This window comes from Rana temporaria, chromosome 1, assembly GCF_905171775.1.
Source record: "Rana temporaria chromosome 1, aRanTem1.1, whole genome shotgun sequence".
Lineage (NCBI taxonomy): Eukaryota > Metazoa > Chordata > Amphibia > Anura > Ranidae > Rana > Rana temporaria.
This window is the reverse complement of record NC_053489.1, coordinates 521,603,812-521,621,777: the sequence shown is the minus strand read 5'-3', so window position 1 is coordinate 521,621,777 and position 17,966 is coordinate 521,603,812. Positions and strand designations below refer to the sequence as shown.

At 40.6% G+C, this 17,966-nt stretch overlaps 1 protein-coding gene across 3 annotated transcripts in view; it reads right to left on the bottom strand.

Annotated features, from left to right (window-relative positions):
- Positions 1–17,966, bottom strand: part of ARHGAP10 (Rho GTPase activating protein 10) — a 333,889-nt gene that overhangs the window by 100,229 nt on the left and 215,694 nt on the right. For 2 of the 3 annotated variants that reach the window (XM_040331859.1, XM_040331851.1), the window contains exons 15-18: positions 16,922–17,009; positions 8,988–9,046; positions 1,824–1,929; positions 211–370 (exon numbers count right to left, since the gene is read on the bottom strand). In XM_040331859.1, coding sequence (XP_040187793.1) covers positions 211–370; positions 1,824–1,929; positions 8,988–9,046; positions 16,922–17,009 — 413 coding nt within the window. Of the gene's footprint in view, positions 1–210; positions 371–1,823; positions 1,930–8,987; positions 9,047–16,921; positions 17,038–17,966 lie in introns of all 3 variants that reach the window. The other variant, XM_040331844.1, reaches the window with a different exon arrangement.

Sequence of the window (17,966 nt, the reverse complement as noted above, 5' to 3'; positions counted from 1 at the left end):
CAGAATGTAACGTGTGTGTGGTGAGCTTTAACGTGAGAGCTGGAAGCTGACTGTTCCTATAAGAAACCCTGTTCGCAACCATTCAACTTTTATAAACTGTAATTTTTAGGAACAGCCGCACTCTCTAGATATATGTGACTACAAGATATTAAAACGATCCCAAATTGGTTAAATGCCTTTAAAGCAGTCAAGAAAAGGTTGGGTAAATACCTTTTCATGATTTTCGATAAGTATTTCAACAACAATGTTTTGAAACTTCAAGTCCATGATGCCTGCTACAGTTTCTTCTTGAGGTCTCATTAATGTTGGGCCAAACACCACTCCCAGATTAGCTACAGTCATCAAATTCTTCTTGGCATGGCTGGAGACACTAAAAAAAAAAAAAAAGATATTACGTCAGAGATATATATAAATAAATCTACTATTAAACACTAAGCCACTGGGCACCAGCTCTGTCAATTAGGTCTCAATAAGCAATGTGAATCATAAGCTTGACTCATGTAGGGTGGAGGAGGAAATATAGAAACTTCTTGTAAGCAGAATAAAACAGACAGGATAAGCTTAAATTACATAAATGCAATAACTTATGTAAAGTATCATACAATACTAATATAAATCTGACATTAACTTCACACCGACAGTATGCATATATGCGGTCTCACTGGACTGGGCTTTCTCCGTGGGGCCACATAAATGCACATCTGCCTTTGAGCTGGGAGAGCGCCGCACATCACAGAGACTGTGGTCTCACCGGGAGCCCCGAATCCCGTACCAACAATCGTCAGCCGAAACTTCTGGTTTCCGGGTCATCTGATCGTTGCGATAGCCTCCGATTGGCTATTACAGTGATCAGTCACTGTAAAGCCCGCCCCTGTAATTGTCTCTCTGTGAATGGTGAGGAAAGATACATTTTGTCTCTCTCTCTCTCTCTCTCCTTGCAGAGAGATCAACTGTGTAAAAAAAAAAATAGACTAAGGTTTGATCTAGGTCAGTGCCAGAGTTGGCGTTTGGGTCAAGTAAAGATCAAAGGTCAGGGTCAGTACACTTTTTTAAAAGCATTTTTAAAATGTGTCAATGTGTTTTAGGTAGAATAAAAAAAAAAAAAAAGCAAAATGGGCATTATTGTTTCTGGGCTCTACTACGGGTACATACAACATACACATATGGTGGCATTACCGCGATCACTGGGAGCAGGAGAATTTATTTTGTGTCATTCTTTGTTTTACCCTTAGGCGGGAAGGGGTTAAATACAACAGATGCTGTGACCTGCATATGTAAAACTGAAATTATATATGTAAACTATAAAAAAAAAAAAACAGCACAGCACAGCACAAAACACACTTTAGCAGGCTTGAGAAAGCAGAGACCCACTCCCAAAATGTGTCATCTAGTAAAATGGTGCGCACAAGTCTTTCTCCCTGGTCCGGCTGCTACAAGGATGAAGAGAATTGAATTGTTGTTAGATTTTCTTGCCCAGGCTACTGCATTTCTCCCTCACCAAGGCTGTATACAACTGCCCTATGCATTTTTATGGTTTGCCAGATCTGGGTGCTCTTTTGTTCTGTTTAAGGCTACAGTCACACCTAATTGTTTTGTAGCTCGAAGCTTGAGGACGCTCAACAAGCAAAATCCCATTCACCCCCCCAGATGTGAACAAGGGGCCACTGAAATGAATGGGATTTTGATTGTTGAGCACATTAAAGCTTAAAGCCACAAAACTTGTGCTGATCTCTAAAATGCATGGATTCATTAGGCAAGGGTTAGATGAGCACTTTATTTTTTGTTCACAACATTAAGGCAGAGATAACACTGATGTTACATACTAAGCCAAGTGCTTGATGATCAGGTCCAACATTTCTCGATTTTTCTCAGGAAGTTGGTAAACTAAGAAATGAATGGCATTCACCCGGGATTCAGGACTTCCACTTTCTGTAAGAGAGAACCAAACACATCTATTTATATTTATAATTCATTCAACTATTATTATTATTATTATTAATAAACTACTACCATTATTACATACTCCTTTGTTATGACCTATTAAATGGGAAGTTCCTCTAACAAGGGTATAAGGATGTTGATACATTTGCAACAGAAAAGCCATGGTGAGTAGTTGCCCTATTGGCATTGTCTGTTGCTGGCAAAGCCCTCCCCATCACACACCAGCTGCCTACAAGTGCACTCATGTGCTGAACTGACCAATTGTTGTTCTGTTCCTCATGTTTTTTTTTTTATAGAGTATGACTGCTTATACCCGACAGCGTAAAGAATAATTAATTTATGCATCTTATTAGATGTCTTTACATTTGTTGCTGTCAGATATGTACTTATTCGAAATAATCCACAATTAAAACTAAGCATACTGTTATAAGTGGCTGAGCACTGAGCTATAAAGTCAGTGTGATGTTAGAACTCCAGAACGCAGATGGATTAATGAGAACTGCAGAACATGGGAGGTTGAAAGATGAAGCACGTACTGCTTCAGACACCACTCAATATTCTGGGCACACCACCTTTCTTCCTCATTCTGCTGAAATCTATCCAGGTCAATAAGCAACAAAATTTGATTATTAAAATGCCTAAAGGTACCAGTGAAACATCTTAAGTGAAAATCATCATCTATTGCATAGACGCTCCAATCCACTTACACATTTCCCATTCATACAAACCTATTTTAAGCTATTAATACAAGTTTGGAATAATTGATCAGAACCATATCCAATTGTGTGTGTGTATATATATATATATATATATATATATATATATATATATATATATATATATATATATATATATATATATATATATATATATATATATATATATATATATATATATATATATATATATATATATACATACATACATACATACACACACATACACACACATATATATATATATACATACATATACACATACACACACACATACACACATACATAAACACACAAATACAGTATCTCACAAAAGTTTTATTATATATTTTCATGTGACAACAATGATGACATGACACTTTGCTACAATGTAAAGTAGTGAGTGTACAACTTGTATAACAGTGTAAATTTGCTGTCCCCTCAAAATATCTCAACACACAGCCATTAATGTCTAAACCGCTGGAAACAAAAAAGTGAGTACACTCCTAAGTGATAATGTCCAAATTGGGCCCAATTAGCCATTTTCCCTCCCCTGTGTCATGTGACTCAGTGTTACAAGGTCTCAGGTGTGAATAGGGAGCAGGAGTGTTAAATTTGGTTTTATCGCTCTCAAGTTCAACATGGCACCCCATGGCAAAGAACTCTGAGGATCTGAAAAAAGTTATTGCTCTACATAAAGATGGCCTAGGCTATAAAAGATTGCCAAGATCCTGAAATCGAGCTGCAGCACGGTGGCCAAGACCACAGCGGTTTAACAGGACAGGTTCAAATCAGAACAGGCCTTGCCATGGTCGACTAGAGAAGTTAAGTGCACATGCTCAGCGTCATATACAGAGGTTGTCTATGGGAAATATACATATGAATGCTGCCAGCATTGCTGCAGAGGTTGAAGGGGTGGCGGAGCCTGTCAGTGCTCAGACCATACGCTGCACACTGCATTAAATTGGTCTGTATTACTGTCGTCCCAGAAGGAAGCCTCTTCTAAAGATGATGCACAAGAAAGCCAGCACAGTTTTCTAAAGACAAGCAGACCTAGGATATGGATTACTTAAACCATGTCCTGTTGTATAATGAGACCAAGATACACTTATTTGGTTCAGATGGTGTCAAGCGTGTGTGGCGGCAACCAGGTGAGGAGTACAGAGACAAGTTTGTCTTGCCTACAGTCAAGCATGGTGGTGGGAGTATCATGGTCTGGAGCTGTACGAGTGATGCTGGCACTGGGGAGCTACAGTTCATTGAGGGAACCATGAATGTCAACATGTACTGTGACATACTGAAGCAGAGCATGATCCCCTTGCCTTCAGAGACTGGGCCACAGCGCAATATTCAAACATAACGACCCCAAACACACCTCCAAGACAACCACTACCTTGCTAAAGAATCTGAGGGTAAAGGTGATGGACTGGCCAAGCATGTCTCCAGACCTTTGGGCCCAATTTGGACATTTTCACTTAGGGGTGTTCTCACTGTTAACAGCAGTTTAGTCATTAATGGCTGTGTCAAGTTATTTTGTGGTGGACATTTCAATTGACACTGTTATACAAGCTGTATACTCACTACTTTACATTGTAGCAAAGTGTCATTTCTTCAGTGTTGTCACATAAAAAGGTATAATAAAATATTTACAAAAATGTGAGGGGTGTACTCACTTTTGTGAGATACTGAGTGTGCTCAGACACACACGCCTGCCTTCTTCCAATTAGATTATTGTTTCAATTTTAAATGTTTTGAGCAGTTTTAAAAGCTAGAAATATGTTGTATGTTAAAATACCAGTGAATTTAAAAAAAAGGATGAAAATAGAAATAACTTCATAAGCAAGAGCCATATCAATCTTCGTGAGGAATCACCCTATCACTGAAGTCAGGATGAGCCAAAAAAATCTATAACCTTTACATCTACCAAGGTGGAAGCTCAGATAAAACCATTCAGGATCAGAGTAAAAGCAGACAAACAAGAATGATAAGAGCAGATAAAGTAAATTAAGCAGAAAACAAGAAATAAGAAAAGCAATAAGGTATGGAAGATATAGGAAAGAAAAGAGCAAAAAAAAAAAAAGGATGCAAATAAGTTTGAATATCTATTTTGTCAAAGTTCTAGACTTCCAATAATGACAAACCATAGCACATTTTCCATTAACAAACATTTAGGCCTCATGCACACTGGACGTTAAAATAACGTTATAAAAATACCAGTAGCTTTGCAGTGGATTTTTCAACTTTTTTCAAAGTTTTTTCAATAGCGTTTTTTACCGTTTTTTCAAAGGATCAAAAACGTAAAAAAATGCTGGCGAGTGATGTTTGAGCGTTTATCAGCGTTTATTGACGTTTATCAGCATTTATCAGCGTTGGAGCGTTTTTACAGCTGAACCCACTAGTTTTGGGGTTTTTTTACTGCTCAAAAACGCCACTGCCCAAAACTGCTGATAACAGTGTGCATGGACACATAGGATAACATGATAGAGATTTTATTGACTGTAGAAAAAAAAAACGTCTACTGCCAAAAACAGCTGCTGTAAAAACGTCCAGTGTGCATGAGGCCTTAATGTTGTAATATTTCCCTTAACCACTTAAGACCCGGACCAAAATGCAGGTAAAAGACCAGGCCCCTTTTTGCGATTCGGCACTGCGTAGCTTTAACTGACAATTGCGCGGTCGTGCGACGTGGCTTCCAAACAAAATTGGCGTCCTTTTTTTCCCACAAATAGAGTTTTCTTTTGGTGGTATTTGATCACCTCTGCGATTTTAATTTTTTTGCGCTATAAACAAAAATAGAGCGACAATTTTGAAAAAAAATCAATATTTTTTACTATTTGCTATAATAAATATCCCCCAAAAACATATAAAAAAAATGTTTTCCTCAGTTTAGGCCGATACGTATTCTTCTACCTATTTTTGGTAAAAAAAAAAAAAAAAAAATCGCAATAAGCGTTTATCGATTGGTTTGCGCAAAATTTATAGCGTTTACAAAATAGCGGATAGTTTTATTGCATTTTTATTAACTTTTTTTTCACTACTAATGGCGGCGATCAGCGATTTTTTTCGTGACTGCGACATTATGGCGGACACTTCGGACAATTTTGACACATTTTTGGGACCATGCATTTAAAATACATTGTTTATTGTGAAAATGACAGTTGCCGTTTGGGAGTTAAGCACAAGGGGGCGCTGAAGGGGTTATGTGTCCCCTGAAGTGTGTTTACAACTGTAGGGGTATGTGGCTGTAGGTCTGATGTCATTGATTGTGTGTTCCCTAATATAGGGACACACAATCAATGACAGCGCCACAGTGAAGAACGGGGAAGCCGTGTTTACATGCGGCTCTCCCCGTTCTTCAGCTCTGGGGACCGATCGCGGGACTGTAGCGGCGATCAGGTCCGCGAGTCCCACGGCCGAGGTCACGGAGCTTCGGACCGGGTCGCGGGCGCGCGCCCGCGACCCACCGCTGGGCTTTATACAATCACGTACAGGTACGCGATTGTGCCCAGCGGTGCCATTCTGCCGACGTATATTGTCGTTAGGCGGTCCTTAAGTGGTTAAAGTAATTTTTATGTCACTCCTGCATTTTTTTTTTTTTTTTGTGACACTTACTAAAAAAAAAAAATTTATATTGTATTCTATGGCCACTGGAATGATGGCAGCTGATGTTACTTAAATTTGTTGTAAGCCCCGACCAATGGCCCGTACATACGAGCTGAAGATCGGACGGAAAAAATGCTTTTCAACCAATCGTACCATAATCTGATAGTTGGTACACAGCTTTTCGAGAGCGGATCATGACCGTTCATCCGATTTGATCTCATGGGATAAGCACTTCTTGTTTGATACAAGATCGTACGATTTTCTTTTAACTAGTACAGTTGGCGCTCGAAAATACAATACAAATACACTACAACACATTACATAACTTGCGATTTGGTTATTCTGATGTACGAGAATTTTTGTAACTTTACTCTTCATTTTTGATATGTGACTAACATGTAAAGAAAAAATGAACAGTCTATCATCCGATCTTCAGATCTTGTGTACAGGCCATAAGGCAACAAAAATGATTAAATGCTCCCAGATCGACTTCTATACAACCAGCTTGCACAAAGATGTATTGTAATTTAGTTGGTCCCGGCTGAACCAGCCAATTTTTGATCCATCTATGAGTGGGCTTAAATGACATTTAATTTGCTATGTGTATTTAGTTTCAGAAACAAGTACCATTATAAAAATAGTGTTTTCACACTTTTCCCATCTCTTGCTGCATCTCAATCTCTTGTGGCCTCTTTAAAACCATTCCCTATTTGGAGTGTTTCCCCCAATGGTGACAACAGTGAACCATGCCTGCAAAGTGTGTGTTCCATTGAAAGCCTAAAGGGTGACAACAAAGGAGCACAGCTGGAAAACAGGGGCAGAGCATTGTCCCCCTATAAAAAAAAAAAAAGAAGTGCCTGAATAAGAAAATTCAAGGCAGGTATTTTAATGAAAGCTGCAGGTTTAAACCAAAAATTATTTTTAACATGGAATATACATGTCACAGCTAGCATTAAATTATAGTCATAATCAGGGCTTTTTTTCCAGGGGGAACTTGGGGGAACTCAGTTCCACCACCTTTGGCTCAGACCCTTTGGTGCCCGCTCACCACAATCACTTGTAAACACAGAAGTCTGGTTTCTGTGTTCACAAGTGACACCTCTGCACTCTGTGTGTAACCCCCTGAACTCTGCACTCTGTATGTAATGCAATCCTGGTATTTAATGGCCCTTTAGGACCCTTCTACTGTTTGTGAAATCTGAACGGGGTCGTGGTTGAGTTCCTGCACCTATTTTCTGAGAAAAAAAGCTCTGGTCATAATGATTAGATATACTTGAGGCACAGACAATAATTTGTTAGTGAATAAAAGTAATAAAAACTACTCAAAAAAAATAAAGATTATTTTAAAAGGTTTGCTTGACAAAATGGCATGGGAGACTTGTGACATGAACAAAATGGCTGCTACACACACAGCTATTCGTGTGCCGCGTACACACGACCATTACTTGGCCGAAGTTTAATACATGTATGGCCAAGCTTTAGAGTCGGTTCACACTAGGGCGACACGACTTCCAGCGCGACTTTCAGAGGCGACTCTGACACGACTTGAGCATGAACCACAGGGCGATATACAACACAACTTGAAGTCGTCTCCAGGACAGGAGACTTTCCAGTGGCCAATCAAACAACAATCAGCTCTAGGGGAGGGAGGGGGAGGGAGAGGTTTGCCTGAGAAATGTATGTTATCTTCCTGGAAAGTCGCTTCAGTTAAGACAATGATCTGACTTGGATCAGACTTGGAGGCGACTTCCATTGAAATCAATGGGTACAAATCGCCTACAAGTCGGATTGAAGGAGTACAGGAACTTCTTTTGAAGTCGGAGCGACTCGAGTCGTGTGTATTAACACCGCTCCCATTCACTTGCATTGTTTTTCTCGACAGCGCGACTTGGGACGACTTGAGGCGACTTCAAGTCGGATGCCAAGTCGCCCCAGTGTGAACCGGCTCTTAGAGTTATGATTTTGCGTTGATGTTCCTTTTTTTGCAGTTTTGGAGGCAACAGACACAGGCACTTTTTTTTTTTTTTTTTATTATAGCCAAATGTGAAGATCAACAATATCCAGTTCATAGCATCCAATTAGGACCCAACCTTATTAACCTAACTATTCAAGCTCTGAAATTATGATTTATAATTGGTGAATGTACAGTTTATAAACAAAGCATATATTGTTGGCTATTTGAAAAATATTTACAGTAATTTTGAATATAATGTAACATAATATTCTTGATACTTTGCAATTTGTGTGCATAGGTTTTTTTTCAATTTACTTGTACATTAATCTAGACCCCCCTCTTGATGATTAAAATATTAAACACTGTACATCCAGAATAACTACCTTTTTCCTCAGTGTTTATAGTGTTCTAGCATGAGAGTGCGTCAGTAGCTCACCCAACGTAGATATTTGCCAGCACACCATGGATCGACACAAAGTAGCGCCCAAACGGATAGTTTATTGCATGATCGCAATATAAGAAGAGTGCAGAGTTTCAGAGTCACGCAGGATCCCTTTGTCAGGCAAGTAGCTCACCCACCAGTTACTGTAATAACTAAGACTCATACTAATGGATGGAGCTGGACAGAGGAGAAAACTATACAACCATACATTTTGCATCTCCTCACAGCATTATACTGTATATTACCCATTGTGATTTTGTAAAATGACTATTTTTAAAGCTGGAATTCCCCTTTAAAATAAGCTTCCACAAAGACCTGCTGATAACCAACAGTAAATAAAGTGAATATTTACTGGCAGGATTGATGAATCTTTCATGCAGCTCGTATGTCATCAGTGGTTCTGGCAGGCTCCTGAAAACACAAGGACAGCTCAAAGTTAAAACAAACCCCGTCAAGCCGTTCCAACATATACTAGTTATACACCACTCTCTTAATTGTTAGCAGAGAGAGAATTATATACTTTACTGGAAGTACTCATTCACCTTAATGCTATAGAAGTCCAAGAAATTGAATAAACCACAAATGTTCGTTTAAAAGCTGGCTTATTTTACAATAATGAATTTTATTTTACTATTAATGTTGTAGCCTGAGAAAAATGCACATTTACCGGCCTGTATATACTTTATCAAAAGCTAAACAATTCTGCTTATACTTTCCAATATAAAAATAGCAAACAGTTACTGCACAAAATGATACATTGGAGTGCTTTTATGCTCATCTGCTATGCACGTCTGATGGACCACCATAACGATTGCAGAATTATATTGTGTTGGACCAGCATTGTGAATGCAGAATATCGATTTATTGGACCAGCGCAGTGAATATGGAATCGTGATTTGTTGGGCCAGCACAGTGAATGCGGGAATGATTTATAGAACCAGCATTGTGAGTGTGGGATTGTGATTTGTTAGACCAGCATTGTGACAGTGTGAAATTGTGAATTGCTGAACCAGTATAGTAAATGTGTTTTTTTGAATTGTTGGACGAGTATAGTGAATATTTGTTGGACCACCATAATGAATGGGGGATTGCGATTTGTTGGACCAGCATTGTGAATGTGGGATTATGAATTGTTGGCCTGCACATAAAATTTTAAAGATCTGAGCACCTTGAGGAATGTGAAAACAAGCTGTAAATGATCGATTTGCTTCCTTGCCGATATTGCAGAGTAGAGATGGGCTCGGGCGTGTTCAAAATCCCACATGCCCGATCTCGCCAGGAAGCAGACACTGCATAGCGCTTATCATAGGCACTGAGACATTGTGCAGCAGATGGGGAAATGTCAGACTGCCAGTGATTAGCTCTGTGCAGTGTCGGCTTCCTGGCGAGATCGGGCATGTGAGATTTCGAACATGACCAAGCCCATCTCTATTGCTGAGGATACTCATTATTTGCTATTCACACAACTGATTAAAGTACAATGGAAAAAAAAAAAATCCACTCAGTTTATCTTTATCCTAATTCCTGTAATGAACTATAGCCATATTCGAGAAAGAAATGCAAGTTAGTTTACTTTAACCACCGGGCCTATTTTGGCACTTCTCTCCTGTAAAAATCACAATTTTTTTGCTAGAAAATTTATCAGAACCCCCAAACATTATATATTTATTTTTTAGCAGACATCCTAGGGAATGCATTGCAACTTTTTTTCTCGCACGGTATTTGCGCAATCATTTTTCAAACACCTTTTTTGGGGGAAAAAAATGGTTTCATGTATTAAAAAAAATAACAAAAAACAGTAAAGTTAGCCCAATTTTTTTGTATAATGTGAAAGATGTTACGCCGAGTAAATAGATACCCAACATGTCACGCTTTAAAATTGCGCACACTCATGGAATGGCGCCAAACTTCGGTACTTCAAAATCTCCATAGGCGAGGCTTGATTTTTTTTACAGGTTACCATTTTCGAGTTACAGAGGAGGTCTAGGGCTAGAATTGTTTCACACGCTCTAACGCACGCGACGATACCTCATATGTGGGGTTTGAATGGCGTTAACATATGTGGGCGGGACTTGCATGCGTGTTCACTTCTGCGTGCGAGCTACCGGGGATAGGGGCGTTTTAAAAAAATAAATAAAAAAAAAAAAATATATTTTTATTTTACTTAATTTTTTTATTTTTACACTTTTATTTTTTTATCACTTTTATTCCTATTACAAGGAATGTAAACACCCCTTGTAATAGGAAACAGTGTGACAGGTCTTCTTTATGGAGAGATGTGGGGTCAATAAGACCCCACATCTCTCCTCCAGGCTTACAAGCATGAAAATCGGTGAAAAAACATTCACCGATCTCACACCGACAGCCGCGATTGCAGCTTTGTTTACTTCCGGGTACCGGGCGTGACGTCATAACGTCGCGCACGGGCCTCCGACGGTCATAGAGATGACTGGTGACCATCTGGTCACCAGTCACCTCTATGCTTCCCCAGCCAGCGCCGGCCGATTCGCTCTCCGGGCCCCCGATGGCACGGAAGAGTCCGGAGAAGCACCGTATGGTGGCGGGGGGGGGGGGGGGGGGGAATTCCCCTACTGCTGCCTACAAGAACGATCAAGCGGCGGAACTGCCGCTTTGATCATTCTTATTGTGCACAGAATCGCCGGCTGAAGACGGTGATATCTGAATGATGCCTGTAGCTGCAGGCATCATTCAGATATCACCGCACAGAGGACGTATTTTCTCGCACTGCGGTAAGTGGTTAAAATATGCATAGTCTTACACGTAATGCAAGTGAGACTGCTTTATGAAGTGTGTGTTATGTCCTGCACTCGGATATTAAATCAGATTAAGACACAGATCCTGCAAGCCTGGATTCAATTGTAGCTATGAGGAGCTGTCTAGTATTAACTTTTTGATATATCAAATTGTTGTGGGAGACCACAATATCTTTTCAGCTTTACAAATAGGTAAACAAACAAAGGGGATGGTCAAATCACCAGGATACCAACAAATGTATTGATGTATTGACTTGGACTTGGCTGGACATATACTTTTGGATGAAAAGATTTAAATCCTGAATGGGTAGTCTGTAGTTTAAATCTTTATTTTTAATGTTAAGTTCTGTGTACATTTTACTGTCATGAAAAATATTTTGAATTAAAGCAAAATATGGACGTGGGTTTTAAAATGCAAAATCATATCCAACATGCGGTTTGATAACCGACTACGGCTAGCTGATAGACATGCATGTGTGAAAAGGATCTTACTGTGTGTTTTGATAACTATGGAGGCAATACATTACAATATTTCACATGCTTTAACATACACATTTCCATGCAGACCAAGCTGTGCGGCAAAATTGACCGTAAAATTAGGGCAAAGTTGAAAGTAATTATAAAAGGCAAAACATGGGGTTAGGGTTTCCCATTGAAGAATAAGGCTAGGACTCAGCAATTAGAACAGGGACCTCCCCCAGAGGTCAAAGGTCAGAAGGTGGGTTCCCAGAGGTCAAAGGTCACAGGGGCGTGGCTGACCCACCTCCACCAAAGTGTACTGCCTACCCTAACCAAGTCGGGGAATGAACAAATTGGGGAAAGTGTTTTGCGCGCACCAGCAAGAGGTCTTGTTGTATAGGCCTGGAATGGAACTGGGCATAGGGCACTGCCTCGAAGACTCATACAGAGCCGAATGGAGGGTTGTCTGGTGTCCCTTATCTGACGCACCTGATCCTTCAGGGCACAGATCCTTATGGGTGGCAAAAATTCCCCTGCTTGACTCTCTTTTTTAGTAAAGGAGTCAATGTGCTCTAGTAAGCAGATTACTTATCCAGTCACTTTGGGTGTTTATTCAAGTTTGGTGAAGGATCACTTCTCTATCAGTATATCACGGCAAGCACGGAATGGACGTTTGGTGTTTTATGGACTTTATTATCATATTTTTTTGTGCTCAAGATTGGGACTGAATATTATTTGCACTAATTGATATTTTACAGTATTTTTTAATCATATGTTTGATAATGTTTTGTGCACATTTGTTTATTTGAGAAGGATTAGTGACTTCAGGAGTGCAGTCCTATGATTTTCATTGTTATTTTTATTAATTATTAGTGCCCCCTATCTTTTACCCAACCTCTGCAAGAGGCAAATTAAAGGCAGAACGATCCATCTTGGTAAGAGTCTGGATCAAAAGCCTCTGCGACTGAGAAGCAGACATTAACTGGATATCTTACTGTCCAGATTGCTCATAAGTAGACTCATCCACCAGGACCTCCACAGAATCCCGAGCTTTTAGCTCTTCCCCATCCTCAACCCATTCCTGCTCCAAATTAGGAGGCTCCGGGGAGGGGGATCTGTCACGCTTCTTGCCACCCTGCGGGATGGAGGCAATCATGCCAGCCATCCTGTGCTCTTACCTGGCTAGGGCCAAGGACAGTGCATCCTTGGTGAAAAAGTGTAAAGCAGCAGTGTTGACTGTAGGCACGAAACCAGATAGGCACAGTAGGTCACATTGCCCGGAAGCCTCTGGTCTTTCAGGGGATACAACACTAGGGATACGACTAGGTTCATCAGGAACTACCGACGACATAGGTATGCCCTTCCCCAAAGTGATAGTCTTGCTCTTTTTTTAAGACATTTACAAGCCAAAAAAAAGGAGTCCCTCGGTGTAGTATTAACACCCTCAGAAGAAAGACCCTTTAAGAGGGCTCACCAAGCCCCTATGCAACATCCTGCTAAGCACCTTTAGTCTGCCAAGCAACACCTAGTGACTCACGTGACCAAGGTAAGGAGAAATGGACCGCTACAAATGGCTGGATTTAGAGCCTGCTCTGTGTCCCACAGCTGCCCTTTCGGAAGCACAGCATGCTTGGCATACACAGCTTAAATAAGCTGGCTGTGCGACGATAAGGTTCCGCGCATGCGAACGGGCGTGGCTGTAATCACGTAAGGGAAGGCCGGCCTCTTTTTGCTGATGTAACGTGGTGTAGTTAGCCTATTGATGAGCTGTACTTGTCTGGACCGGAATTTACACCCAGATACCGAGAGCCGAGTTGTGGAGAGCCAGGAACCGAGAGAGAGACAATATTGCCTCAGCATTGGTTAAACCGTGCGTGGGTCCACAAGCTGCACCATCTATTTTGTTCCTGACTGGACGGTCTATTACACCTGCTGACCAGATCAACAAGATCCTTGGGAGGAAAAGGCCCTGGCTGGGTATAAGTGTCTAAACTTGTGCAGCTGGTAAGCATGCACTTTGGGTGGTGGTGGATTCACTATCTACATACAAGTCACAAGAATTTCATTGAACTTTTTCCTGTTGACTTGCACTTCTTTAAAGAGATTATTGGAATCCCTAAGAGTCATTGGAGGATTTTGCGTAAATTGCAGATTTCGCAGTTGGGACTTGGTATTTTTTTATTCACTTATGGTTTATGTTAATCTATTTGTTCACTTGTCATTTTAACAGCGCAGCTTATATTATTTTTCCATTGCGAATCTTCGTGCATCCAGATAAAGGCTACGGCGCATGTGCAGCTCAGCCATGTGCACCATTGCCGCCGAACAAACTGCTGAGAACAGCGGCGCTCTTGCAAATGCATGTGCACCATGAAGTTTCAAGGCGAAATAGCGCACCGTCGTGCGCCATCATACTGGTGAAAAACAGCCAGACATTATAAAAAAAGGAACACTTTGCAAACACCCACAGCTAGCCCAAAACTCCCCTGTATGGTCACTGCACACGTGTCCAACTTCCAGCTAGCTTGACTGATTGTTACAATCACTGGGACACCCCACAATAAGTAAATAAAGGAGTTTCACTTACCCAAGCACAGGGCAGCTTAGTAAACCAAGAGCCCAATCTTACCCATCACGGCGGGTTTATGTCACTTGAGGACCTTCAAAGACTGGGTAACCTTTTCAAGTTTAGTGCCCACTCCATTGGACCTGTACGGCACCCTGCAGGAAAGACTTAGCGCAGAGGTGTCCAGGATTCCACTTTGCAGGGTCCTGCACCCGGAGGTTGCATTACAGGCAAAACTTTGCAGGATCTTGAGTCTTGTTTGCGAGGCTTGGGTACCATTTATCCAAGCATATAGAGACTGTCAAATGGATCTGATCAGTCAATCCCTTGATTCATTAAGAATCGTTTGTGGGACTAGAGACCTGGAGCTCAGAGAGCTCAAACAAATGTGCCATCCACCTTGACGACACTAGTAAAAAACTGAAGTACTTCCTGTATGGGAGGGGGTTCACTTCCTGTCTAAAGACCTTTGGTCTACCGGTGTCCATTCACCTGAAGTATAACCCAGTAGGTAATGAATATTAGCCTAATTCTGTGTCCCATGAGGTATGACAAAGAAAATACATTTAAATAAAATCCCCAACCCCCAAATCGGAACACGCACATAGGTCCTGCAGGCATATGTTCATGGTAATCTCACTACACATGAGGTATCGCCACGAACGTCAGAGCGAGAGCAAGAATTCTAGCGCCTGTATAACTCTAAACTAGTAATCTTTCAAAGCGCCGCCTATGGAGATTTTTAGGTATCGTAGTTCGGCGTTGTTCCACAAGCGTACACAATTTTAAAGTGAGATGTTAGGAATCCATTAACTCAGCATAAAATACATTAAAGTGTATGTTTTCCCAAAAATGTGCATGTGATATACCACTGCACAAATACCACGTGACATAAATTGCAACACCCACCGATTTTACGCTCTGGTGCCTCTGCTTAAAAAATAGATAATGTTTGGGATTTTCTAGCAATACATAAAATAAATAGATATTTTTTTTTTTTTACATGTATAAGACAAATATCAGAATTGACATGGGTGGCAAGTAGTTAAAAAATAATAATAATAATCTCTTTACAAAATCACTAAGACTGCTTGCTTGAAGAGATTAAGAGGCCAAAACAATTAAGCCTAAATTGACCCATTTATGAAGGACACACCTTTGCTAATGTGTTTAAATAGTTTAAATGTTACTATTGCAAGCACCCCTGGTAGTAATATAGTTTTGTCCCCGTTTGACATTTTTGCTAGACAACTGGGTCTACATGTGTGAAATAGAAAAAAAAAAAAAAAATTACCAGATACAACAATGCATGGTATTATATTTATATACTCCAGTTCCATTTACTTAAAGCAATCAATTTTAAAGATTAACGGTTTAAAAACAATGAACACAGGACAAAGAACTAAAATGTTTTGAACTGCTGATATTTAGCTTTACTTAGTCCTAGTTCACACTAGTGTATTTTAGATGTGATTTGAGTTGTCACAAAGTAATCGCCCCATGTATGGAACAAATTAAATGATACACGGTTAATATAGCGCCAACAGTTTACGCATTGCTTTACAATGTAGAGGGAGGACAGCACAATTGCAGTACAGTTCAATACAGAAGAAAACAGGAGTGCCCTGGTACAAAAGGTAACAGATGCGGGGAATGATTTGAAGGGGGTGGCTCGTGGACAGTTATGTGGGTGTGGGATAGGCTTCTCTGAATAAGTGAGTTTTCCGGGGTCTACGAGGGGACGATTTGGGCAATATCTGCAGATGAGGTTGGTGATGTAGCTGGGGGTGATGTTGTGGATGGCCTTGTAGGTTGTGGAGCTGTATACAGTGGGGTAGAGGAAACCAGTGAAGGGATTGGCAAAGAGGAGCAGCAATCACAGATCGGTTAGTGAGTCTAGCAGCAGCATTCATAATAGACTGAACGAGGGATAGCCTGCGTAAGAGTAGGCCATTAAGGAGAGAGTTGCAGTAGTCAAAGCAGGAAATCAAGGAGTGAATAACTTGCTTTTTGATGTCATTAGTCAGGAAGGGTTGAATTCTGGACTTGCGGCAAGGCGGCAAGATTTGCCAGTGATTGGATGTGGGGGCTGAAGGAGAGGTCAGAGTCAAGGAACAAATATGGTAGTAATGGGAACCTTCCTTTAGGTGTAAAACTGATCTAATACATTTTGAAAGCTGTAATGAGTCAGTGTTTTTGTTCGGCAGTGATAGGCCACTGGATTACCATGGGCTTTTTGTACATGTTCTGCTATAATTCAAATGTGCATGTTTGGCTAGTTTGGATTCTACAGGGGGTTCACTCAATCATATTCACACATGTATGGTCAATTGTAAAACACAGAATGAGTCTGAATCAAAATCTAAAATTCTAACTTCCTACAATTATTATCTTGTTTCATTAATACACACTGGTTAGATGACAGTGTTTTATCATAAGGAAATCACCAGAGCCAAATTAGTTACATAGTTGGAACATTTAACTAACCTTAAATACAGCTTCAAAGCACTTGTGATGGTCTTGACTTCCCACTCTCCAGCTGCACTTAGGTCAACATCGCCTCCAGCTTTCACATCTCCAAAAGAACAGATCAAGAATATGGTCTTGAAACATTAAAAAGCAAGTGCAGTGTATGCTCAGTATGTGCATATAATTTTCTAAAATATTGCAGTAGGTTTCATTAAAATACATTTTGATGCTTATTTGCATGCTTTTCTATCATTCTGCCATTTTATTTACTATAAACATTTTGCAGATCAACCACTAAAGTACCCAATAACAACTGTTCAGGCAACTGCCAAACAGGGAATTCATTGTTTACAATAAGATGATTGACACCGCTGGGGTAATTTACTAAAACTGGAGCACACAAAATCTGATGCAGATAATCATAGTAACCAATTAAATAACTGAATTAACCCCTTCCCGACCGCCGCATGTACATATACGTCGGCAGAATGGCACGTACAGGCACATTGGCGTACCTGTACGTCCCTGCCTAGACGTGGGTCGGGGGTCCGATCGGGACTCCCCCCCGCGTCTTGCGGCGGTCGGGTCCCCTCGGGGAGCGATCCGGGACGACGGCGCGGCTATTTGTTTATAGCCGCTCCGTCGCGTTCGCTCCCCGGAGCTGAAGAACGGGAGAGCCGTATGTAAACACGGCTTCCCCGTGCTTCACTAAGGCGCTGCATCGATCGAGTGATCCCTTTTATAGGGAGACTCGATCGATGACGTCATTCCTACAGCCACACCCCCTACAGTTGTAAACACACACACAGTGTACACCAAATCCTACAGCGCCACCTGTGGTTAACTCCCAAACTGCAACTGTCATTTTCACAATAAAGAATGCAATTTAAATGCATTTTTTGCTGTGAAAATGACAATGGTCCCAAAAATGTGTCAAAATTGTCCGAAGTGTCCGCCATAATGTCGCAGTCATGAAAAAAATTGCTGATCGCCGCCATTAGTAGTAAAAAAAAAAAAAAATTATAAAAATGCAATAAAACTATCCCCTATTTTGTAAACGCTA